This window comes from Carassius carassius, chromosome 18, assembly GCF_963082965.1.
Source record: "Carassius carassius chromosome 18, fCarCar2.1, whole genome shotgun sequence".
NCBI classification, from domain to species: domain Eukaryota; kingdom Metazoa; phylum Chordata; class Actinopteri; order Cypriniformes; family Cyprinidae; genus Carassius; species Carassius carassius.
Genome location: NC_081772.1, coordinates 26677975 through 26703083, shown reverse-complemented (window position 1 = coordinate 26703083; position 25109 = coordinate 26677975). Strand labels below are relative to the sequence as shown.

Below are 25109 nucleotides of genomic sequence, written 5' to 3'. Positions count from 1 at the left end.
TACTGTGAATTTGCTTAGAAACAATCTGTGATGTATAAGGCACTGTATAAAGAAATGTGGCTTGACCTGAACACACGACCACTGGGAGAAGCATACTGTAAACCATAAGAAGTTGGTGGAGTTAAAAAAAAATGTTAGACAATTGTTTGCACATATTTAGATTTTGTACTACACAAGCATGTTAAATGCACAATTTTGTGACCACTGCGTTCACACTGTGTAGTTAAGTGTGCAAAAAAAAAACATAACTCTCTAGGCCATAATGCATAACTCACAGGGACAACAGAGACATAGACATATCTTTAAAAAGGTCAGGGAAGCCAAGGCTGCATAGTAGTGACATCACTCCCCATATTGATTAATGGAATACTTGCACAACTACTTCCGTGTTCTACGCAGTACAGCTCGGGGAGTTTGATTAGCGTTTAGTGCACTTTAATTTTTTTTACACAATTAGTCATATTGTCTGCGTTGAACATAATTGTTAACATCATCCTGCTGAAATGTTCCTATAAATATATTTATCTTCCAAATATGCATTCTGAATAATAAGTAGATCTAGATATATTTATCCACAAACCTACCAAGGTCTTCACATTTTTCTCTAGCTGCTCATAATTCATCAGTTGTGATGTTAAATTAAGCTAGCATATCAGCATGTAACATGCGCAACATAGCATGTAACATGTCAACTTGCAACATGTCAGAAAACTTACAGCTTCTATATTATCCTCTCATGCATTTATAAATGCAGCATTGTGACTAAACCACTTCTACTTCTGCTGCACGAGATGAGAACACATTTTTATCATCTGAGTATTGAAAAAGTCTGCTTTTGTGATATATTTCCTTCTTTCTTTACTGCAAGACATTTGCTCAGTCAAGATGCGCTTAAATCTGCACTAACGATGTGTTCTTGTAACGTATAACACATGCGCATTTCAATATGCTAAAAGAAAGTGGGTAATTGCGTTTATATGCTATGCGAAATCAGAGTAAGAGGTAAACAAAGTAACTGTTGTGACCGGTTTATGCTTACGCCGTTTATGAGCTTACTCCGATAAAAGAAAACGGGTTTTCGGCTTAAGTATAATCGGCTTAAGAACGTGCATGTAAATGTGCTCAGACTGTCACTGTGAGGAGAAAAAATAATTACTGTAGGAAATTGAACATTTTGTCATCAATTGTCTTTGATTTTATGATTCACTCATAATATTTTTTAATTCTGTGAAACATTATTTCACCCAAGTCAAGTCACCTTTATTTATATAGCGCTTTAAACAAAATACATTGCATCAAAGCAACTGAACAACATTCAATAGGAAAACAGTGTGTAAATAATGCAAAATGACAGTTAAAGGCAGTTCATCATTGAACTCAATGATGTCATCTCTGTTAAGTTTAAATAGTGTCTGTGCATTCATTTGCAATCAAGTCAACGATATCGCTGTAGATGAAGTGACCCCAACTAGGCAAGCCAGAGGCGACAGCGGCAAGGAAACAAAACTCCATCGGTGACAGAATGGAGAAAAAAAACCTTGGGAGAAGCCAGGCTCAGTTCGGGGGGCAGTTCTCCTCTGACCAGACGAAACCAGCAGTTCAATTCCAGGCTGCAGCAAAGTGAGATTGTTCAGAAGAATCATCGGTTACTGTGGTCTTGTCCTGGTGGTCGTCTGAGACAAGGTCTTTACAGGGGATCTGTATCTGGGGCTCTAGTTGTCCTGGTCTCGCCTGTCTTTCAGGGATGTAGAGGTCCTTTCTAGGTGCTGATCCACCATCTGGTCTGGATACGTACTGGATCCGGGTGACTGCAGTGACCCTCTGATCTGGATACAGACTGGAATTGGTGGCTACGGTGACCTCGGAATAAGAGAGAAACAGACTAATATTAGCGTAGATGGTTCCGGTTTACCTAATTAATGCTGCCTTAAAATCCTTTAAGGGATTTGGATATTAAAAGCATATTAGTATGTTATGTGTGTAAGCCAGGTTAAAAAGATGGGTCTTTAATCTAGATTTAAACTGCAAGAGTGTGTCTGCCTCCCGAACAATGTTAGATAGGTTATTCCAGAGTTTAGGCGCCAAATAGCAAAAGGATCTGCCACCCGCAGTTGATTTTGATATTCAATTCAAGTCAAGTCACCTTTATTTATATAGCGCTTTAAACAAAATACATTGCGTCAAAGCAACTGAACAACATTCATTAGGAAAACAGTGTGTCAATAATGCAAAATGATAGTTAAAGGCAGTTCATCATTGAATTCAGTGATGTCATCTCTGTTCAGTTAAATAGTGTCTGTGCATTTATTTGCAATCAAGTCAACGATATCGCTGTAGATGAAGTGACCCCAACTAAGCAAGCCAGAGGCGACAGCGGCAAGGAACCGAAACTCCATCGGTGACAGAATGGAGAAAAAAACCTTGGGAGAAACCAGGCTCAGTTGGGGGGCCAGTTCTCCTCTGACCAGACAAAACCAGTAGTTCAATTCCAGGCTGCAGCAAAGTCAGATTGTGCAGAAGAATCATCTGTTTCCTGTGGTCTTGTCCTGGTGGTCCTCTGAGACAAGGTCTTTGAAGGGGATTTGTATCTGGGGCTCTAGTTGTCCTGGTCTCCGCTGTCTTTCAGGGCAATGGAGGTCCTTTCTAGGTGCTGATCCACCATCTGGTCTGGATACGTACTGGATCCGGGTGACTGCAGTGACCCTCTGATCTGGATACAGACTGGATCTGGTGGCTACGGTGACCTCGGAATAAGAGAGAAACAGACAAATATTAGCGTAGGTGCCATTCTTCTAATAATGTAGCAAGTACATTATGTTATGGGAATTGTTTCCGGTTCCGTAATTAATGCAGCCTAAAAATCCTTTAACGGATTTGGATATTAAAAGCATATTAGTATGTTATGTGTAAGCCAGGTTAAAGAGATGGGTCTTTAATCTAGATTTAAACTGCAAGAGTGTGTCTGCCTCCCGAACAATGTTAGGTAGGTTATTCCAGAGTTTAGGCGCCAAATAGGAAAAGGATCTGCCGCCCGCAGTTGATTTTGATATTCTAGGTATTATCAAATTGCCTGAGTTTTGAGAACGTAGCGGACGTAGAGGATTATAATGTAAAAGGAGCTCATTCAAATACTGAGGTGCTAAACCATTCAGGGCTTTATAAGTAATAAGCAATATTTTAAAATCTATACAATGTTTGATAGGGAGCCAGTGCAGTGTTGAGAGGACCGGGCTAATATGGTCATACTTCCTGGTTCTAGTAAGAACTCTTGGACTACCTCTTGGACTAATTTTGGACTAGCTATAGTTTTTTTACTAAGCGTGCAGAACAACCACACAATAAAGCATTACAATAATCTAACCTTGAGGTCATAAATGCATGGATTAACATTTCTGCATTTGACATTGAGAGCATAGGCCGTAATTTAGATATATTTTTGAGATGGAAAAATGCAGTTTTACAAATGCTAGAAACGTGGCTTTCTAAGGAAAGATTGTGATCAAATAGCACACCTAGGTTCCTAACTGATGACGAAGAATTGACAGAGCAACCATCAAGTCTTAGACAGTGTTCTAGGTTATTACAAGCGGAGTTTTTAGGTCCTATAATTAACACCTCTGTTTCTTCCAAATTTAGCAGTAAGAAATTACTCGTCATCCAGTTCTTTATATCGACAATGCATTCCATTCGTTTTCCAAATTGGTGTGTTTCACCGGGCCGTGAAGTAATATAAAGCTGAGTATCATCAGCATAACAGTGAAAGCTAACACCATGTTTCCTGATGATATCTCCCAAGGGTAACATATAAAGCGTGAAGAGTAGCGGCCCTAGTACTGAGCCTTGAGGTACTCCATACTGCACTTGTGATCGATATGATACATCTTCATTCACTGCTACAAACTGATGGCGGTCATAGAAGTACGATTTAAACCATGCTAATGCACTTCCACTGATGCCAACAAAGTGTTCAAGTCTATGCAAAAGAATTTTGTGGTCAATTGTGTCAAACGCAGCACTAAGATCCAATAAAACTAATAGAGAGATACACCCACGATCAGATGATTAGAGCAGATCATTTGTAACTCTAAGAAGAGCAGTCTCAGTACTATGATACGGTCTAAATCCTGACTGGAAATCCTCACATATACCATTTTTCTCTAAGAAGGAATATAATTGTGAGGATACCACCTTTTCTAGTATCTTGGACAGAAAAGGGAGATTCGAGATTGGTCTATAATTAACTAGTTCTTTTGGGTCAAGTTGTGGTTTTATGATGAGAGGCTTAATAACAGCCAGTTTGAAGGTTTGGGGGACATATCCTAATGACAATGAGGAATTAATAATAGTCAGAAGAGGATCTATGACTTCTGGAAGCACCTCTTTTAGGAGCTTAGATGGTATAGGGTCTAACATAGATGTTGTTGGTTTAGATGATTTAACAAGTTTATACAATTCTTCCTATCCTATAGTAGAGAATGAGTGGAACTGTTCCTCAGGGGGTCTATAGTGCACTGTCTGATGTGAAACTGTAGCTGACGGCTGAATGGTTGCAATTTTATCTCTAATAGTATCAATTTTAGAAGTAAAGTAGTTCATAAAGTCATTACTGCTGTGGTGTTTGGAAAAGTCAACACTTGTTGAGGCTTTATTTTTCGTTAGTTTAGCGACTGTATTGAATAAATACCAGGGGTTATGTTTGTTTTCTTCTAAAAGAGAAGAAAAGTAATCAGATCTACCAGTTTTTAATGCTTTTCTATAGGATAGGTTACTTTCCCGCCAAGCAATACGAAATACCTCTAGTTTGGTTTTCCTCCAGCTGCGCTCCATTTTTCGGGCTGCTTTCTTTAGGGTGCAAGTATGCTCATTATACCATGGTGTCAAACTGTTTTTCTTAACATTTCTTAAGCGTAAAGGAGCAACTTTAAATAAAGTGCTAAAAAAGAGAGAGTCCATAGTTTTTGTTACATCATCAAATTGATCTGAGGTTTTGGATTTGCTAAGGAATTTGGATACATCAGGAAGATAACTTAAAAAGCAGTCTTTTGTGGTAGAAGTGATGGTTCTTCCATACTTGTAACAAGAAGTAGAATTTACAATTTTGGCTATATGAAGTTTGCACAGAACTAAATAATGATCTGAGATATCATCACTTGGCTGAATTATTTCAACACTATCAACATCAATTCCATGTGACAGTATTAAATCTAGAGTATGATTTCGACTATGAGTAGGTCCTGAAATGTGTTGTCTAACCCCAATAGAGTTCAGAATGTCTATAAATGCTGATCCCAATGCATCTTTTTCATTATCAACATGGATATTAAAATCACCAACTATTAAAACTTTATCTGCAGCCAGAACTAACTCAGATGTAAAATCACCAAACTCTTTAATAAAGTCTGTATGGTGCCCTGGTGGCCTGTATACAGTAGCCAGTACAAACATAACAGGGGATTTATCATTAACATTTCTTTCTCTGGATAATGTTAAATGAAGCACCATTACTTCAAACGAGTTATACTTGAAGCCTGCCCTCTGAGAAATCCTGAAAACGTTGTTATAAATTGAAGCAACACCTCCATCTTTGCCTTTTAGACGCGGCTCATGTTTATAACAGTAATCTTGGGGGGTGGACTTATTTAAAATAATGTAATCATCAGGTTTTAGCCAGGTTTCTGTCAAACAGAGTACATCTATATTATGATCAGTGATAGGCCGTAATTTAGACATATTTTTAGATTGAAAAATGCAGTTTTACAAATGCTAGAAACGTGGCTTTCTAAGGAAAGATTGCGATCAAATAGCACACCTAGGTTCCTAACTGATGACGAAGAATTGTTAGAGCAGCCATCAAGTCTTAGACAGTGTTCTAGGTTATTACATGCAGAGTTTTTAGGTCCTATAATTAACACCTCTGTTTTTTCAGAATTTAGCAGTAAGAAATTACTCGTCATCCTGTTTTTTATTTTCGAATATGCATTCCATTAGTTTTTTCAAATTGGTGTGTTTCGCCAGGCCGCAAAGAAGTACAAAGCTGAGTATCATCAGCATAACAGTGAAAGCTAACTCCATGTTTCCTGATGATATCTCCCAAGGGTAACATATAATGCGTGAAGAGTAGTGGCCCTAGTACTGAGCCATGAGGTACTCCATACTGCACTTGTGATAGATATGATACCTCTTCATTTACAGCTACGAACTGATGGCGGTCATATAAGTACGATTTAAACCATGCTAATGCACTTCCATTGATACCAACAAAGTGTTCAAGTCTATGCAAAAGAATGTTGTGGTCAATTGTGTCAAACGCAGCACTAAGATCCAATAGAACTAATAGAGAGATACAACCACGATCAGATGATAAGAGCAGGTCATTTGTAACTCTAAGGAGAGCTGTCTCAGTACTATGATACAGTCTAAATCCTGACTGGAAATCCTCACATATACCATTTTTCTCTAAGAAGGAATATAATTGTGAGGATACCACCTTTTCTAGTATCTTGGACAGAAAAGGGAGATTCAAGATCGGTCTATAATTAACTAGTTCTTTGGGGTCAAGTTGTGTTTTTTTGATGAGAGGCTTAATAACAGCCAGTTTGAAAGTTTTGGGGACATATCCTAATGACAATGAGGAATGAATAATAGTAACCCAAAAATTAAAATTGTTATTAATTACTCACTCTCATGTCGTTCCAAATCCGTTAGACCTTTGTTTGTCTTTGTAACACAAATTAAGATATTTTTGATAAAATCTGAAAGCTTTCTGACCCTTCATAGACAGCAACGGAACTACCATGTCCAAGGGCCAGAAATATTTTAAGTACATCGTTAAAATAGTCCATGTGACATCAGTAGTTTAATCTTATTGAATAAAGTTGCAAGAATACTTTTTGTGTACAAAGAAAACAACAATGTCTTTATTTAACTTTTTTTTTTCTCTTCCACTTCAGACTCCACGCGTTCACAACAGTAACATGATGCATGCGTGTACATTCCTATGCTTGCAAACAAGCTGCTGCATATCCGGGTTTTATGTCTGAATGCTAGCTTTTGCATTATCAGCACCACATGCATGCGTCGGGGTACTATCATGCTGAGACTGACACGGAAGAGAAGAATTGTTGAATAAAGTTGTTATTTTTGTTTTCTTTGTACACAAAGCGCATTCTCGTATCTTCATAAAATTACCAGAGGTGGAAAGTAACGAATTACATTTACTCGCGTTACTGTAATTGAGTAGCTTTTTTGTGTACTAATACTTTTTAAAGTAATTTTTTAAATCTGTAATTTTACTTTTACTTAAGTATATTTTGTTTGAAGTATTGTACTTCGCTACATTTTAAAACACATTAATTACTGAGTAAAAAAAAATAAATAAAAATAAATAAATAAATCGCTCCCTGGAAACTACGGCATAATGGGCAGGAGGGCAAACTGGCGCTAAAATCACAAGAAAGATGCAGACGGACAAAACAGGCGTTAGTGGTGCAGACACCGCTGAAAACGAAACCCCGTCATATTCTGAAGTTGAACTCGAAGGAAATGAAGTGAACCCCTGGCCATATGTATGCTCTATTATGCAGTGTAAGCTGTAACTAGGTAGACCAAACTAGCAGCTTATAAAATCTCGACAAGACATCAACCCTTCGCAAGAATGTAGAGGTAAGCTAAGTAATTGCATCGTTGCATTGGTGGTTAAAATGAAGCTTTGACATTTTAGCAAGAGGCTTTGCACAAATTAGCCAAAAAGACCGTGGTGAGGAGTGTGCTATTTTTGTTTTAATGATGTGCGCGCGCATTTATAGTGCGTTCTTTCACTGTGTGATTCAGTCTCCTAAAATGCATTTAGAATGATCACAAAATTGAAGATATAGGGGCAGAAAATTCACATATTTATATAATTTCATATATTAAATCAAAATCACACAAAGAATGCCATCGTTTCCTCCAAAAATCATTATGAATATATACATACATACATATATATATATAACAGTTCAGTAAACAAGTTATATAAGAGACTTGCGTTTTAGACACCATATTGCCTTTTTAGCTCTATTTCTACAACAGAAAATAATTCCAAACACAGCCACCAAAGCACAGTTTTGCATTTCTGAGCAACGTGACAGTGTTTTGTTCCTGAATGAATCAACAGTTTAAATGATTCGGTTCAATCGCAATGACTCACTTATTAACAGTGACTTGCTGACACATACTGGCCATTTTAATTTCACATTTAAAGTATCTTTTGATTTTTTTAAATAATTAATTTCTTATCATTTCAAATGAGTATTCAACATTTTATGTCTTGTATATCAAAACATTATTCATGCATTTGTAACTGCAGGTGCATTCTTGTCCTGCACTAAACAGTGTAATACATCTAAATGCCACTTCCAATGAATCTTCTGCATTTCCTCTGCATTAAAAGATGAGTTTGTTGATACTGATTTGCCTGGTAACAGCCCAAATGTTTTAATATTCTAAATAACTGATTCCTTTAAGTAAAAACAACTAGTTTGAGATTAATAGACCTATCCCAGGGGTGTCAAACTCAGTTCCTGGAGGGCCGTAGCCCTGCAGAGTTTAGTTCTAACCCTGCTCCAGCACACATATCATGTAGTTTTCAAATAAACCTAAATGATTAGATTAGCTGGATCAGGTGTGTTTAATTAGGGTTAAATCTAAACTGTGCAGGACTGTGGCCCTCCAGGAACTGAGTTTGACACCCTTGGCCTGTCCCATTTTGACTCCCTCCCACTGTTAAAATGTAACTAAGTAATTTTTACTCTGAGTAAAGTTTAAATGAGCTACTTTTTACTTTTACTTGAGTAGATTTTTAGACTGGTACTTTTACTTGTACTTAAGTAAAATTTCATTAATGTAATGGTACTTTTACTTGAGTAGAATATTTTTGTACTCTTTCCACCTCTGAAAATTACGATTGAACCACTGATGTCACATGGACTATTAACACATGAACTCCTTATTATCTTTTCGGGCCTTGAACGTGGTAGTTCTGAACCATAGCCCTGCCTCAGAATGGTTTTAATTGCAATAAAATTGAATGAGTTGGCTGTAGATGTAGGTTAACTAGATCCTCAAATGTCCCATACTTTAGTGGTCTTGTGATCATCACCACACAAGAAATCAGAGAAGTTTTATAAACATGTAAAGTTTATGAAACCCAAAGTAGAATAATAACAATATTTGAAAATAAATAAATTCTTATTACAATACAGTAATAAACATATGGAAAAAATACAAAGATTTATTGAATGTACTTATGCTATTTAAAGACTAGTGTTAAGATGTTACAGACTTACAAATGAGGACAATAGAAGCAAACGAATCCAACAAAAGGGCAATAATATGTGAGTGCTGTGACAAGTGTCTGTTAGCCTAACGCAGTACACAAGTGTTTTTTTTTTTTATTTTTTTATTTTTTTTATAATAAATAAAAAAAGAAAACAAGTAAATAGATTAGAAAAAGAATAGGGGATGCTAGTGTAAGAGGGTCGTTTTTTAATATAAATAAAATAAGTCAAAATAATAGAAAATGCTAGTGTCAGAGAGCCATTTTTTTATAATATATAAAAAGAAAACAAGAAGATAGAATGGAGACCGCTATCGTGTTAGAGGCTCTTTTCTTTCTTTTTTTTACAAAGAAAATGACTAGTAGGAATAGAAAAATAATAGAGAGCAAGTGTTAAGGGGTCAAGTGTTTTTTTGTTCTTAGAATTAGTATAGAGAGTGCTAGACTTTAAATATGCTTAAAGTAATACTTTTTTTTTTACGCAAAAGTTGTATTGATTATCATATCCACGCTTTGCTTCCCCTTTGGAGGACCATCTCTAGACAAGTGGCAGTTGTGAGGCCCCCTCAAGTCACATCCCGTCAGAGTACAGCCTCTGTGAGAGAGCTTATATCAGAAGTGTGTGTCCAGCCTTCCCAACCAGCTTCTGTCGGCCACCCTCAAACATTGAGGCGCAACATCAGTCTTCCTGATGACTGCAGTGAGTGATGCTTCAAAATCAGTTTTTCAGATCATCATGAAACTCACACAACTTATAATTTTTATGATTTTCAGGAAACATTTTCATAACATATTCTGTGGACACTGCAGCAGAGTTGATGCCCTTTGTGAATTTTTTAATTAATCAGGGATTCAGACCGGCTGTAAGAATGCCTACTTTTCATAAAACATTTATTGTTTGTCATGTGTATAATAGATATATTAAACAAATCTCTCCTCTTTTTTTTTTTACAGATTGATATATTTGAAGACAGAGTTAGACAAATGGACGTCAACAAATGGATGGACAGTTTTTTAAAAAATGTAAGAAAATGTATGTATTATTGTTGTAACAAAGCAGAAAAAGGGTGCGTTTTTTTTGTTTGTTTTGTTTTTCTTTTTAGTTTAGTTTATTTTTAAGTCACCATCAAACGGAAGTTGCAATTGTCTTCTCTGCTATGACACATATCTGAGTGAAATGGCATCTGAAATAAGAGGGCGGGACCTTATTTCATCCTTTGGGAATTGATTGGATCACTGGAAGCTGGGGCTTTGCAAACAAAATGGAGGCAGGTCTGAATCCAAGTTTCCATTTTGTTGTGGGGGATTTCTCTCTACTGGATTCACAGCTGACACCCAGGCATGAATACATGTTTTATTTATTAAGGATGAAGACGGCGATAAACTGAACAAAACATGCCTAAACAGTGTGCAAGAGGGAGACAGACATCTTCTGTTATCGTCAATATGGAGAAAAGAAAACTTGTTTACAAATAACAATACATTATTTCACAAAAACACACCACAATTTATTTGAATTTAGTTTTTTTCTAAAAACAAAAATATAATTCCTCTTCATCATTTGTACACAAACCATCATGACTACACCATTTCAAATCAAAAATAGAAAGATCACTCATAGCTTTGTAAAATCTAGTCAATCAAATTTTTCCCCCTTAATATTAAACTTTTAAACTTACCTTAATTTTAATTAAACCTTAAAGACAACAATAATATCATCTCTCTGTTCCATTTTGCTTTGCCTACTCATGTAAATTGCCAGTTTTGCTTGCCCAAGAATAAAATGTAATAATTGAAACTTAACAAGTCAAGTCAAGTCACCTTTATTTATATAGCGCTTTAAACAAAATATATTCAAAGTCAAAGCAACTGAACAACATTCATTAGGAAAACACTGTATCAATAATGCAAAATGACAGTTAAAGGCAGTTCATCATTGAATTCAGTGATGCCATCTTTGTTCAGTTTAAATAGTGTCTGTGCATTTATTTGCAATCAAGTCAATGATATCGCTGTAGATGAAGTGACCCCAACTAAGCAAGCCAGAGGTGACGGCGGCAAGGAACCGATACTCCATCGGTGACACAATGGAGAAAAAAACCTTGGGAGAAACCAGGCTCAGTTGGGGGGCCAGTTCTCCTCTGGCCAGACAAAACCAGCAGTTCAATTCCAGGCTGCAGCAAAGTCAGATTGTGCACAAGAATCATCTGTTTCTTATGGTCTTGTCCTGGTGGTCGTATTAGACAAGGTCATTACAGGGGATCTGTATCTGGGGCTCTAGTTGTCCTGGTCTCTGCTATCTTTCAGGGATGTAGAGGTCCTTTCTAGGTGCCGATCCACGATCTGGTCTGCATACTAACTGGATCCGGGTGACTGCAGTGACCCTCTGATCTGGATATAGACTGGATCTGGTGGCTACAGTGACCTTGGAATAAGAGAGAAACAGACTCATATTGATGTAAATGCCATTCTTCTAGTGATGTAGCAAGTACATCGGGTGTTATGGGAAGTGTTCCTTGTTCCGGTTTACCTAATTAATGCAGCCTAAAAATCCTTTAACGGATATGGATATTAAAAGCATATTAGTATGTTATGTGTAAGCCAGGTTAAAGAGATGGGTCTTTAATCTAGATTTAAACTGCAAGAGTGTCTGCCTCTCGCACAATGTTAGGTAGGTTATTCCAGAGTTTAGGCGCCAAATAGGAAAAGGATCTGCTGCCCGCAGTTGATTTTGGTATTCTAGGTATTATCAAATTGCCTGAGTTTTGAGAACGTAGCGGACGTAGAGGATTATAATGCATAAGGAGCTCATTCAAATACTGAGGTGCTAAACCATTCAGGGCTTTATAAGTAATAAGCTATATTTTAAAATCTATACGATGTTTGATAGGGAGCCAGTGCAGTGTTGACAGGACCGGGCTAATATGGTCATACTTCCTGGTTCTAGTAAGAACCTTTTGGTTCTAGTAAGAACCTTTCTAGTAAGAACCTTTTTTTCTAGTATCTTGGACAAAGAATTTTGGACTAGCTGTAGTTTGTTTACTAAGCATGCAGAACAACCACCCAATAAAGCATTACAATAATCTAACCTTGAGGTCATAAATGCATGGATTAACATTTCTGCATTTGACATTGAGAGCATAGGCTGTAATTTAGATTTATTTTTGTGATGGAAAAATGCAGTTTTACAAATGCTAGAAACGTGGCTTTCTAAGGAAAGATTGCGATCAAATAGCACAATAAATATAGAGCTGAGTATCATCAGCATAACAGTGAAAGCTAACACCATGTTTCCTGATGATATCTTCCAAGGGTAAGATATAAAGCGTGAAGAGTAGCGGCCCTAGTACTGAGCCTTGATGTACTCCACACTGCACTTGTGATCGATAGGGTCCCTCTTCATTCACTGCTACGAACTGATGGCGGTCTTATAAGTACGATTTAAACCATGCTAATGCACTTCCATTAATGCCAACAAAGTGTTCAAGTCTATGCAAAAGAATGTTGTGGTCAATTGTGTCAAACACAGCACTAAGATCCAATAGAACTTATAGAGAGGTACAACCACGATCAGATGATAAGAGCAGGTCATTTGTAACTCTAAGGACAGCAGTCTCAGTACTATGCTAGTACTATGCTATGATACGGTCTAAATCCTGACTGGATATCCTCACATAGACCATTTTTCTCTAGAAGGAATATAATTGTGAGGATACCACCTTTTCTAGTATCTTGGACAAAAAAGGGAGATTCAAGATTGGTCTATAATTAACTAGTTCTTTTGGGTCAAGTTTTTTTTTTTTTGATGAGAGGCTTAATAACAGCCAGTTTGAAGGTTTACAGGTTAACACACTTTTTTGCACATATTTAAAACCAACAATAAATGTTTCAGGATTAAAACATTCGATAAACATGTTACACATTACTTGCACCATTGCAAACTGGTGCAATCCTGAAACATTGCATAAAAGCATGAAATAGTCTCCTTTTGAAAACAAAAGTCATTCTTAGAATCCAAAATTGAAACAAAAGAATTAACCGCAATAGCTCAATGAAGGTTTCTCCACTGCAAATCTCCAGTTCTTTATGATAATGATGGCTTGTACAATACTCTCCACCTAATTTTCAAACCGAATGCCAGGGAATGTCAACTCTCTCATCAAGCATCTTCTTGTTAAGAATGAAAACATACATTTTATACAGATCTTTCTCCACACATAAAAAAAAAAAACAACAGAAGTAAATTAACAAACAAGGAAAAGGATCTTCACTGTCAGGGACACTAGTCCCAAAAAATAAATCCTCCAAAATAAATATGTGAAAACTTATTTTAACCTTATCAAAAACGAGTAATTGAACGAACAGATGTAAAACCCAGTTCCCTTTCAAGGGAACTTCGAACTGCATCCTCTAGGGGGCTCTATGGGAAACACCTCATCGTGACCCGTGTATGAAGAATATTTTGAAAAAACACCAATGAGTTGGCCGGCAACAGCCTCTGAAGCCACTACCGGCGTGACTATAAACAGGCACCGGGAGAACACGTCATTCTCTTCTTCGTCTTCACTGACTGTTCTGTTTGAAGCGTGCATCTTTCTCTGTCTATCATGGCGACTACTAGCAAACGTTTAGGGGCCGTTTACAGCTGGCCACTTTATGCGTTTTCTCAGATCGGATAGCTATCCGATCGTGAAAAGACCAGGTGTAAATGCCCTCTGAAACGCATTTGAGACAGATTTGAATCCGATCGCTCAAACCACTTCAGGAGGTGGTCTGGGCCGCATTCCAGACGAAACTGGACAAGTGTAAATGCATCTGGTTGTTAAAACCACATATGTAAATTGTACTCCTCCTCAAAATGCTAAAAAAATAAACGTGTGAGGGCGTGTTATAGGCTATATGTAATGTTATAGTCAGATATGACGACGCTACTGGAACACGCACCACCAGATGAGAAGCTGAGCATATATTCATTAAACCAACGTGGAAACTATCCCAAATCAAAGTGAAAGTCGCGAACGCTTAACACACAATCATCATCATTAATAGTAGAGAAACAAAATGATCTTACCAGTGCTGTTGCCGCGCTCTCTTATTGCGGTCTTTGATTTTGAAATTTTAGCTGATGATCAATAAAATGCAGCTCATATCTGTTGCTTTCGGTGACGTGCACTCCATTAAATCTGCATATAGCATGGGAATTGAAGATCGGATTTAAATCCGTTTTGCAAAAACACATTCATGTGACCAGGTGTAAATGGAACCGTTTTGATAAATCAGATAGCTATCAGATCTGAGAAAACGCATGAAGTGGCCAGGTGTAAACAGCCCCTTAGACAATGTGTGCATCCGTGTCAGGGTTATTTGACACCTGATGACACACACAGTCTTTACGTCATTTGTTTGGGTGAAGAGCACGTACGCAATGTCTTTGAGGAGGCAATCTGCATGCATTGTGAGGGTTTTTTCAATAAAAAAGCTCCGCTCTTGTTCGTCCCTTTTTTTCTGAGAAAAAAAAAAGAAAAAAAAGGCAGCCATCTGCTTCCCGCAGTTCAGGACCCACGCGCCGCTCCTGAGGCACGGAGGAGAATGAGCTTGTGAGAATTTCAGATGGCTCTGTCTGAATGGTTTAGAGAGGGACTTTTTCCCTTTCGCGCTCGTAATGACGGCTGACGAGAGAGAGCTTCGTGAGGATGATGTTATATCTTTAACACTTTCTGATACTGAGGGCAGTGTTGGGAAAGTTCACTTTCTACATGAACTAGTTCAAAGTTCAATTCACAAATTTTAAAATGAACTAGTTCAGTTCATAGTTCAAACTACAAAATTTTGAACTAAAGTTCACAGTTCCAAAAATGAACTAGTTCATAGTTCTTTTTTTCCATACGTTGCTGCGAGCAATTATTTTTTGAAAATTATTGCCACAGCCCACATAGAATCACAGACAGCAATTATTTTATCAGTTTTAACAATGAAGCTATGCTTAAGATTTCATCTTCATATCCAATTTTGAATCCTTATCCAACCAGGGTTTACATTAGCATTGAGGGGACAGCATTTCCCCATTGTTGCTTTAATGCTTTTTCTCCCATTCTCACCGACCTTGTCAAAAACATCATAAAATTATTTTAAATGATCATACAACTTCTTGCTACATGCTGCTGTCGTTTGCTGTTTTTTTTTTTTGATGACGCGTCACGCATGCGGCGGACGGCGGTGCGACATTGATGGCTGGTGTTGCCAGATTGGGTGTTTTTCCGCTACATATTAAGAGCGGTTTACGGTGTGTTTTAGCCGGATTTTCGCATGGAAGGCTCTATAGAAATCTGGCACCCTATTGAACGAAGTTAACCTGAGAGAGCGTGCCGTTCACAGACACCAGAATGAACGAGTTCACAGTAATGTTCATCAGGCATTAATACAGCACGTTCAGTTCACGTTCACCCAAAATATGAACGAGTTCATGAACTATCGTTCAATGAACGCGTTCAGGCACAACACTGACTGAGGGTAGTGCTCTGCTGAGTTTTTACCCAGGAAAATCAGGAGATATTTGGGGATGGTGAAGAAGCTGAGGCTGAGCCTTTTCGATTCTCCTGCACTGCGTATATAGAGCTGTTGTGGAGGTTATGGATCGCACCACAGCAAAGTTGGACTTGCCATGAAAGTGCGCTAGCAAGGTGACGCCGTGAGGCCACCTTGATGAGCATTATCTTTCTGAACCATAGCCCTCCAGCTCGGGTGAGCCTTCCATTTCTGCCTGATCTCCATACAGAGATCAAAAAGAAATGAAAGAGGCTGTTTTCTCCTCGCATCCATCGGTTTCGTCATAAGAGTTGTGCCGACATCGAGGTGATGCGCGAAAACGGCTATGAGTAGTCTTCATGAATCCTGGTAAAAAATTAGATGGAGATATATCCAGTCTTGCTTTTAGAATCAAAGATCATTCAACAGCCAAAAAATAGAATGAACATGATCGCCCTCCAGCTTACATTGGTCCATCAAGAAGTCTTTGTAAAAAATGCAACCGGAATGTACAATCCTACTCTGCAGAGGAATCAACCCCTGTCCCGCTTCCTCCTTGGGTAATAATAAAACACTCTGTGGAATCCAATGAAGCTTGTCCCAGAAAATGTCAACAAAAACTGTTTGAATCTCTGCCATCAATTTCACAGGAGGGTAAATACAAAACAGTCCGTGCCATAAAAGCGAAGCAACCAAATTGTTTACAAAAAGTATTCTTCCCCATAACCCAGCTAGGAATGTTATTGTTCTAAGAATGTTCAGAGAACGTTATATATTCTTGGAATGTTTTCAGCTGCAAGTTTTATTTTAGTTCCCAGAATGTTCTCCTAAAAGTTAGGATAACATTCTCTAAAGACATTCTAAAAATGTTTATTAATAACATTATTAGAAAATTATTCCCTAACATTATAATTAAGATTTAAGTGGGAAACTTTCCATTGGATAATGACTGTGGACTTAAATGTTGCTCAGACGTCAAATTTTGGTTGAAAGTACAAATCCACCCTTTTCCAACTTCATAAAATATCTCCAAAAACAGTATTTCCAACTTCACTTATTATAAATCAGATTAAATCTATTTCTGTCATACATTTACAAAAGTTCTTATTGAGATGAACAGAGGATAAAACTGCTGAGTTTTAATAAACTGAGTTACATTTCTCCTTCACTGCAACTGACCATGACAATATTATTTGAAATTGAACAACACTGACTATAGATTTCACAGTCGTGAGCTGAAAGTAAAAACTGAGCAATATCATGTGCAGGAATGCTATTGTGAAAATGATCACAGGTGTAATTGTCTGTAGATATCCATTGTATAAACGGGTACTTTTTAGGCAAAACTGACTGGTTCATTTTTGTATTTCGATTCTGTGCCTTCTACTTGAATCTGATTAATTTGTTTTGCAGAAGTCAGTGTTAATAATTGTAGTGATCAGTCCAAAGTATAAGACAGATGTTGAGGGAGATGGATCTGATCAACATGGACTACACACCAAGTACATCCACACTCAGGTGAGACCTGCTGATAGCTGTCTCTTCTCATCCTTCTAGAAGTCTTTGTAAAAGCTTCTTTGAATGTTTTGATAAGGCATATCTAATAAGATAGAACATTTTATCCATCAGGGAATGCTGTTGTTGAAGTTATAACTACATCACATTGTTTTAATTATTCTGAGGTATCTCTAACACACTTCAAATGTATTATGTATATTAAAACTTAACTCAAAAATGGCAATTTTAAAAGGGTTGTGTTGTCCTCACTGCAGTGTAGCAACTGTAGCTATACAACCAGCTAACTCTGATGCAAAATGACAACAAGTCGTAGTGAGCGATTTCTTGCTGTTTACTGTGGCTTCAACATCATCTTACATGACAGAGTGAAAACTGTAACAAAGAAATAAAGTTCGACTGTTTTAACATAAATCTTGTCTAATGAAATATACCTGTAAATAAATGTAAATAAATATTTTAACTATGTGTAATCTTTTCTTTTTAAACAGTATAGTAACATAAACTTATTAACATAAAAATGAATTATGTACTTACGACATTGCCTCTAGTGCTAACAACAAATGGATTACATGTGCTCACATTCTGTCATCTTCCTTACTTCTGTACAGGAAATAACCTCTAACCCCAAACTCCAGGTCTACATCAAATCAAAATAAAAGTCTCTATCAAATTAAAAGTCTCTAACATTTTGCCTTAATGGCAACACACTCCCCGCCTGACATCTGTGAGGTCACTACACAAACAAGTTATGTGTTAACTAACCAGACGAACATCACTCTCTACTCAGAAGCAAAACAAGTTCTGTCACTGGTCTAAGGTACTTTTTTGAATGTCCTTGATCTGTGGTCTTCAATTCCACCTTACGGACCTTCCAGTCTTTTCCAGGAATAGCCTTTGTGACTATCGCCATAGGCCAGCTGTTGCGGACAGCTTGGTTGTCCTTGAGGAGGACGACATCTCCTTCTTGTAGGTTTTGTTGGGACTTGGTCCATTTCTTTCGGACTTGTAAAGTTGACAAGTACACTTGTCTCCAACGGCGCCAGAACATGTTGGACAAGGCTTGAACTTGTCTCCACTGCTTGGTTAAGAGGTCTCTGTCCGTAAAGTCTCCTGGAGGAGGTGGGGTGCCGACTTTCTGAATTAACAGCATAGATGGTGTGAGAATGAATGGATCCTCTGGATCATTTGAAACTGAAACCAGAGGCCTTGCATTCATAATTGCTGCCACCTCTGCCATTAGAGTGCACAAGACATCATGAGTCAGGCGAGTGCCATGTTCAAGAAGCATTGACTCCAGGATCCAATGAGGCGTTCCCATGAACCACCCATGTGCGAAGCATGAGGTGGGTTAAACACCCAGGAGCATCCTTGTTGGTGTAGGTACCTCTGCACAGTGGTGTCTGGTTGTTCTGCGCTCATCCCAAGTTCTCTGCAGGCCCCAATGAAATTCGTGCAACAATCTGACCTCAGTTGTTTGGCTGGTCCTCTTATGGAAAAGAAACGCCTTAAGGCATTGACACAGCTTGAAGTGTCCATTGAAGAAATCACCTCAATGTGAACCGCCCTGGAGCTCATACAACAGAACAATATGGCCCACCGTTTGCTCTCAGGCTGAACTCCTCTTGTACGTCTGGTAGTGATGTGCCATGGTCCGAAGACGACTAGCCCTACATACGTGAAAGGAGGGCAGGCCTTGAGGCGCTCAGGTGGCAAATCCGCCATTAGTTGCTCCTGCATCCAACCTCTGAGTCTACGACAGGTCACGCATTTGTGAAGAATTGAGTTAATGAGCCTTTTACCTCCCAAGATCCAGAGTCCTGCAGCTCTCACAGCGCCTTCTGTTAAATGGCGGCCCTGATGTTTCACTTGGGTATGATGGTGTCTGATGAACAGTAAGGAAACATGGTTGTCTTTTGGGTGAATTAAAGGGTTCTTTTGCTCAATCTCTACGTCTGCGTTTTTCAGACGGCCACCAATGCAGATGAGGTCATTCTGCAAGATAGGGTTGAGACGACGTAGACAGCTGTTTAGAGGAATTGGCTTGTCTCTTTCTAGAGCTTCAAATTCCTTTCCAAATGCTTTCCTCTGAACGGCTCTAATGATGACTTCTCTGGCTTGGGAAAGCTCATCCGGAGAGCGAGGCAGCTCACATGTATGCCATCCCCTACACTTGTCTATGATGTTAGGGGACTTGAAAGATCTTGCAATGTGAATTAAGAGTGCCACAGCTCGCTGGAGTGTGTCAAAGGTGGAGAACCTCTCAAAACGCTTTGTGCTGAGACCTTTCTCGTGAAGCTGGGTGGCATAAGTCTTCACATTTGGACGAATCTCTGCATCCAATTCTGGTGAGACTAAGCTGAATGACTGAATAGGCTCTGGTTGAATGGAAGGCTTACACAAAAAGGTAGGTCCGCTGAACCACATTGTTTGTGCGAGACGTGATGCTGGAACAGACCTTGATGCAATATCAGCCGGATTGTCCTCTGTGCGTACGTAGTGCCATTGTTCAGGATTTGTGGTCTGGCGAATACGCTGGACTCGATTGTGGACATATACATAAAACCGTCTGGATTGGTTATGAATGTATCCAAGGACCACTCTGCTATCCATGTAGAATTTAATGGAATTCAACTTCAAGTCCAGTTCTTCCTGAATCAGTTCGGCCATTTCCACAGCCAAAACCGCAGCACACAGCTCCAGTCTCGGTATGGTTGGCTCAGATTGAGGAGCAGGGTTTTGACTTCCCCATGACAAATCCAATGTCAGCAATGCCTTCTTGGATGGTCTTCAAATAGGCTACAGCCCCAATGGCCATTGTAGAAGCATCACAGAACACACAGAGTTCCACTCGTTCTGCCTTGGTTAGAGAGATGCCTGTGTACATCCTTGGTATATGGAAGTGCTTCAACTCTTGAAGTGAGTTTTGCCAAGCCTCCCACTTGCCTAATTTATCTTCAGGTAATGGAGTGTCCCACTCTGAAGCCTCAGAATTCAGCTCTCTGAGAAGGGCTCTTCCTTGGATTACAACCGGAGCCAAAAAACCCAAGGGATCAAAAACACTGTTCACCATGGAGAGAACTCCACGGCGGGTAAACGGTTTTACGTCAGTTGACACAGAGAAGGTGAATGTGTCCCTAGCTACCTCCCACAAGAGGCCTAAGCTGCGTTGGGTGGGCGATTCCTTCCCACAGAGGTCTACCTCTTTTCCAGCTGCCACACAGTCCTCACTTGGGAAGGCTGCCAAGACAGCCGGACTGTTCGATGCAAACTTGTGGAGCCTAAGGTTGGACTCAGCCAATGAAGCCTGAGTCCTACGCAGCAAGTCAATGGCTTCAGCATCAGTAGGGACAGAACAAAGACCGTCATCAACATAAAAGTGGCCCTCGACAAAGTTGACGGTGTCTTGTCCATATCTTTGCGCACCCTTTCTGACAGCTCTTCTAAGCCCATAAATTGCCACTGCTGGAGACGGGCTGTTCCCAAACACATGGACCTTCATCCTGTATTCTACGACTTCACTTGCCACATCATTGTTCTTGAACCATAGGAATCTCAAATAGTTCCTATGTTTTTCTTCTAAAAGGAAGCAGTAAAACATCTGCTATATGTCTGCCATAACAGCCACCTTTTCCTTTCGGAACCGCATAAGTACTCCCAGAAGGGAGTTGTTAAGATCAGGGCCAGTCAATAGCACATTATTTAAGGAGATTCCGGAGTGTTGGGCGCTCGAATCAAACACCACCCTGATTTGACCTGGTTTTTGTGGGTGAAACACTGCAAAGCTTGGTAAGTACCAACACTCTTCATCTTCCCTTAGTTCTGGTGCCACCTCAGCATGATCATTTTCCAGCAGTTTGCCCATTGCCTTATCCCTGACATGCATAACACTTGTGCATGGTTGGAGGAGCGAGGGCCGTTGACAATCAAGCACTGTTGTCCTGTAAATGCTGACATTTGGCTTGTGTGCATTCCCTAGGCAGACCTCTCCAACCACCACCCAACCCAGGTCAAGACGTTGAGCAAAAGGGGCGTTGGGAGGGCCATTTACTTGTTCCCTTACCTTGTGCACTCTAATTACATCTCTACCAAGCAGCAGGAGGATCTCCGCAGTAGGGTCCAACTCGGGAATGTGCTCTGCTACCTTGACAAGGTGAGGTTGATGAAGAGCGGCATTCGGCGTGGGAATCTCAGCCCGGTTGTCAGGTAAGTCGTTACATTCAATAAGCGGAGGAAGAGGGATTGTCACTTTCCCATCAAGTGCTTTGACCATAAAGTCTTCAGCCCTTCTGCCAAATGTTTCCTTTGTGCCGGAGCACGTTCTCAGTAAGTACGGATATGGCTTACTCTGAATGTCGAAAAGGTCAAAGAAACTGGACCTCGCCAATGACCGGTTGCTTTGGTCATCTAAAACGATATATGCCTTGATGGCTTTATCTGGACAGCCCTTGTGATACACCTTTGCTAGGCATATCTTGGAACATGACCTCCCAACTTGTCCTGCACCACATACTTCAGTGCAGCTTGAGCTGACGACTTCCCTGCTGTCGTTACCCTCTTCTTCCTCCCCGCCATTCTGTAGTGAGGTAACAGGAGCAGTGATCTTTGGTGGAGGGCCCGGATGCATAGCTGAGACATGCTTGGTGCTGTCACACTCAGAATATTTCACTACTGCAGTGCAGTCCTTCGCCACATGACTATTTGAGCCACAGCATTTGAAGCAGAATCCTCTCTCCTTCAGAAAGACTTTCCTGTCTTGAAGATCTTTGGCTCTAAAGGCTTTGCACTTCTTCAGTGGATGTGGCTTTGCATGTATAGGGCAGCTCTTATTTGGATCACTGGAAGTGCTCGACTCTGCTGGGAAGACATTGGTCTTATGAACTGCAATGGGGTTCTTGGTGCTTTTAAATTGGGGACTTTCAGCCTTTACAGCAGATCCGCTAGCATTTAAAAGGGCAAAACTGGGATCATTCCTTTTCTTTGCCTCATAGCACATGAATCTGGTAAAGAATTCAAATGGTGGAAACCGTCCTCCATTTTCTTCTTTATACTTTGAACCCGCAGAAATCCATTTTTCCTGAAGTCCATAAGGCAGCTTGGCTACTATAGGTTCAATGCCTCGTGCAGTATCCAGGTAGGACAAACCTGGAAAGTAGCCATCTTCCTTAGCACACTGCACTTCCATCAGCAGATCTGCTAACTCCCTTAGCTTCAGATTTTCTTTCGCTAAAACCTTGGGGAACTTGTCAAGTCGAGTGAAGAGGGCCTTTTCAACTATCTCTGGCGCTGCGTAACATTCCTGAAGACGTTCCCAGGCTTTTCTGAGTGCTATGTCTGGACTTGCTACGTGCACTGAACGCAGGCGTTTCACTTGGTTGCTGGATTCTTTGCCAAGCCATCGAGTCATTAAGTCTAGCTCCTCAGTAGCAGTGAGACCCAGCCCTTGTGTAGCATTTTTATATGAAGACTGCCAAGCACGATAATTTTCTGGTTTGTCATCAAACTCATACAAGCTTGCGCTCACCAGGTCACGTCGCGCTAAATATTGCGCAAGATGTTCAGTTGCAGACATGCTCTGATCAGTTTTTAGCTGGGGATAATAGCACGGAGCAGAAATATTCAAGTCAGTATGAAACTTCTTTGAATCGACTCGAGCATCCTCTCTGTCATAAAAAGTCTGACCATATGACAGTTCGGCTGCCGGTGGAACATAAGCATCGCCTAGATCATCCTCTGATAAATTCCCATTACCTTTGTTATTAGCCTGTCGTGGCTCATGTGAAGAAACCGGACCTGCTGGTATGAAGAGAAGGGATTGTTCGGACTGAAAATGAGAGTGCCATCTGTAGCAGGCTGAAAAGCCTGAGAGCAAGCATTCATAGCTTCTCGCTTTGGGGAGCTAGTTGGGCCAAAATGAGTTTGGACGTATTCGCTCGTCCGCTCCATTTTATCTTCACCTGATGAGCCTGTTTCATCCAACACAATACACTTCGCAATTGAGTCAGCCGATTCCCAAACGGCTGCTTCAGCTTCAGCAGCCGCTGCTTCACGACACATGGCGAGTGTTTCCAGCTCAGTCTCTCTTTTTACCTTCTCCAACTGTGATTCAGCTTCTTTAATTGCCTTTTCTATTTTAGCTTTAGCCTCTTTTTCTGCATATTCAGCACGTACTTTAGCAGCTGCAGCTTTAGCCCGTGCACGGATTACTGCACTCCTTGATGATGCAGATGAGTGAGAACTTCCACTTGCTACGGAAGACTTAGCACGTTTCCCTTCCATCTTGCCACGATGTTCAACACTAACTTTTCTCTGTCTTTTCACTGTGTTGTCCTCACTGCAGTGTACCAACTGTAGCTATACAACCAGCTAACTCTGATGCAAAATGACGACAAGTCGTAGTGATCGATTTCTTGCTGTTTACTGTGGCTTCAACATCATCTTACATGACAGAGTGAAAACTGTAACAAAGAAATAAAGTTCGACTGTTTTAACATAAATCTTGTCTAATGAAATATACCTGTAAATACATGTAAATAAATATTTTAACTATGTGTAATCTTTTCTTTTTAAACAGTATAGTAACATAAACTTATTAACATAAAAATGAATTTTGTACTTACGACATTGCCTCTAGTGCTAACAACAAATGGATTACATGTGCTCACATTCTGTCATCTTCCTTACTTCTGTACAGGAAATAACCTCTAACCCCAAACTCCAGGTCTACATCAAATCAAAATAAAAGTCTCTATCAAATTAAAAGTCCCTAACATTTTGCCTTAATGGCAACACAAGGGTACTTTAGATTTTGATACTCGGTGTGTATAGATCTACATCTCCTTTGGGTTATGTTTTATATTGTTTCCTTTTTTTCAGATCCAAAATGAATTCATTCTTCAGAGATGTCTAAACTTCAGATTGGTACCAGTGCTGTTTCCCAGTGCTAACCAAGTAAGTCATCAAAAATTTGAAGAAAACTCAAATGTTGAGGGCATGAGATGGGAGATATGTGTAGTAAGGAAATAATTAAATGCATAAACATGTATCTATGATAAATACCATGAGTTTAAAATCTGTTGCTTTCTCTGGCAGAGTCATGTCCCACTGTGGCTACAGAGCACTCGTCTGTACCGGTGGCCTGAGGATGCTAAGGACATGTTACTGCGTTTACTCAGAGAGGAAAAATACATTGTCCCTCCTCTGGGCAAAGACCTGATGCTCACTATCAAACCCCTGTAAAAGTGAATCTCGAGACATCATGTGTAGTACACATTTCACCTCAAAATCTAAAGAAATGATAAGAACATGATATTTTGTTTAAGGATATATTTAGCTTTCTTTTAGGACCATAATTTCTTGATTTTATTTTTATTTTTTAAATGAGAAGTATGAACACTGTGCAAAAAAAAAGAAAATAAAAGAAAATGAAAAAAAAAAAAAGTAATAAAATAAATTAAAAATTATATATATATATATATATATATATATATATATATATATTTTTTTTTTTTTTTTTTCTGAACCCATTTACCTAAATGTATTACTTCAGACTTATGTGCCTTCTAGAAGCTTGAGTTCTGCAAGTGAACATCGCTTGATTGTGCCATCCCAAAGAAGCACAAAGTCACTTTTACGGACTTTTAAATTAAATGTTCCCTCCTGGTGGAATGACCTGCCCAACTCAATCCGAGCAGCTTCAAGAATTGGCTTAAAACCCATCTCTTCCATCTTTATTTGACCCTCTAACTTTAGC

General features: G+C 39.3%; 1 protein-coding gene across 3 annotated transcripts in view; it reads left to right on the top strand.

The window, feature by feature from the left end:
- Positions 1–24730, top strand: part of traf3ip2a (TRAF3 interacting protein 2a) — a 65802-nt gene extending 41072 nt beyond the window's left edge. For all 3 annotated transcript variants that reach the window (XM_059499125.1, XM_059499124.1, XM_059499123.1), the window contains 6 exons: positions 9847–10016; positions 10091–10179; positions 10271–10339; positions 17255–17359; positions 24233–24307; positions 24449–24730. In XM_059499125.1, coding sequence (XP_059355108.1) covers positions 9847–10016; positions 10091–10179; positions 10271–10339; positions 17255–17359; positions 24233–24307; positions 24449–24595 — 655 coding nt within the window. In that variant the 3' untranslated portion in view covers positions 24596–24730. The remainder of the gene's footprint in view (positions 1–9846; positions 10017–10090; positions 10180–10270; positions 10340–17254; positions 17360–24232; positions 24308–24448) is intronic.
- Positions 24731–25109: the final 379 nt, after the last annotated feature.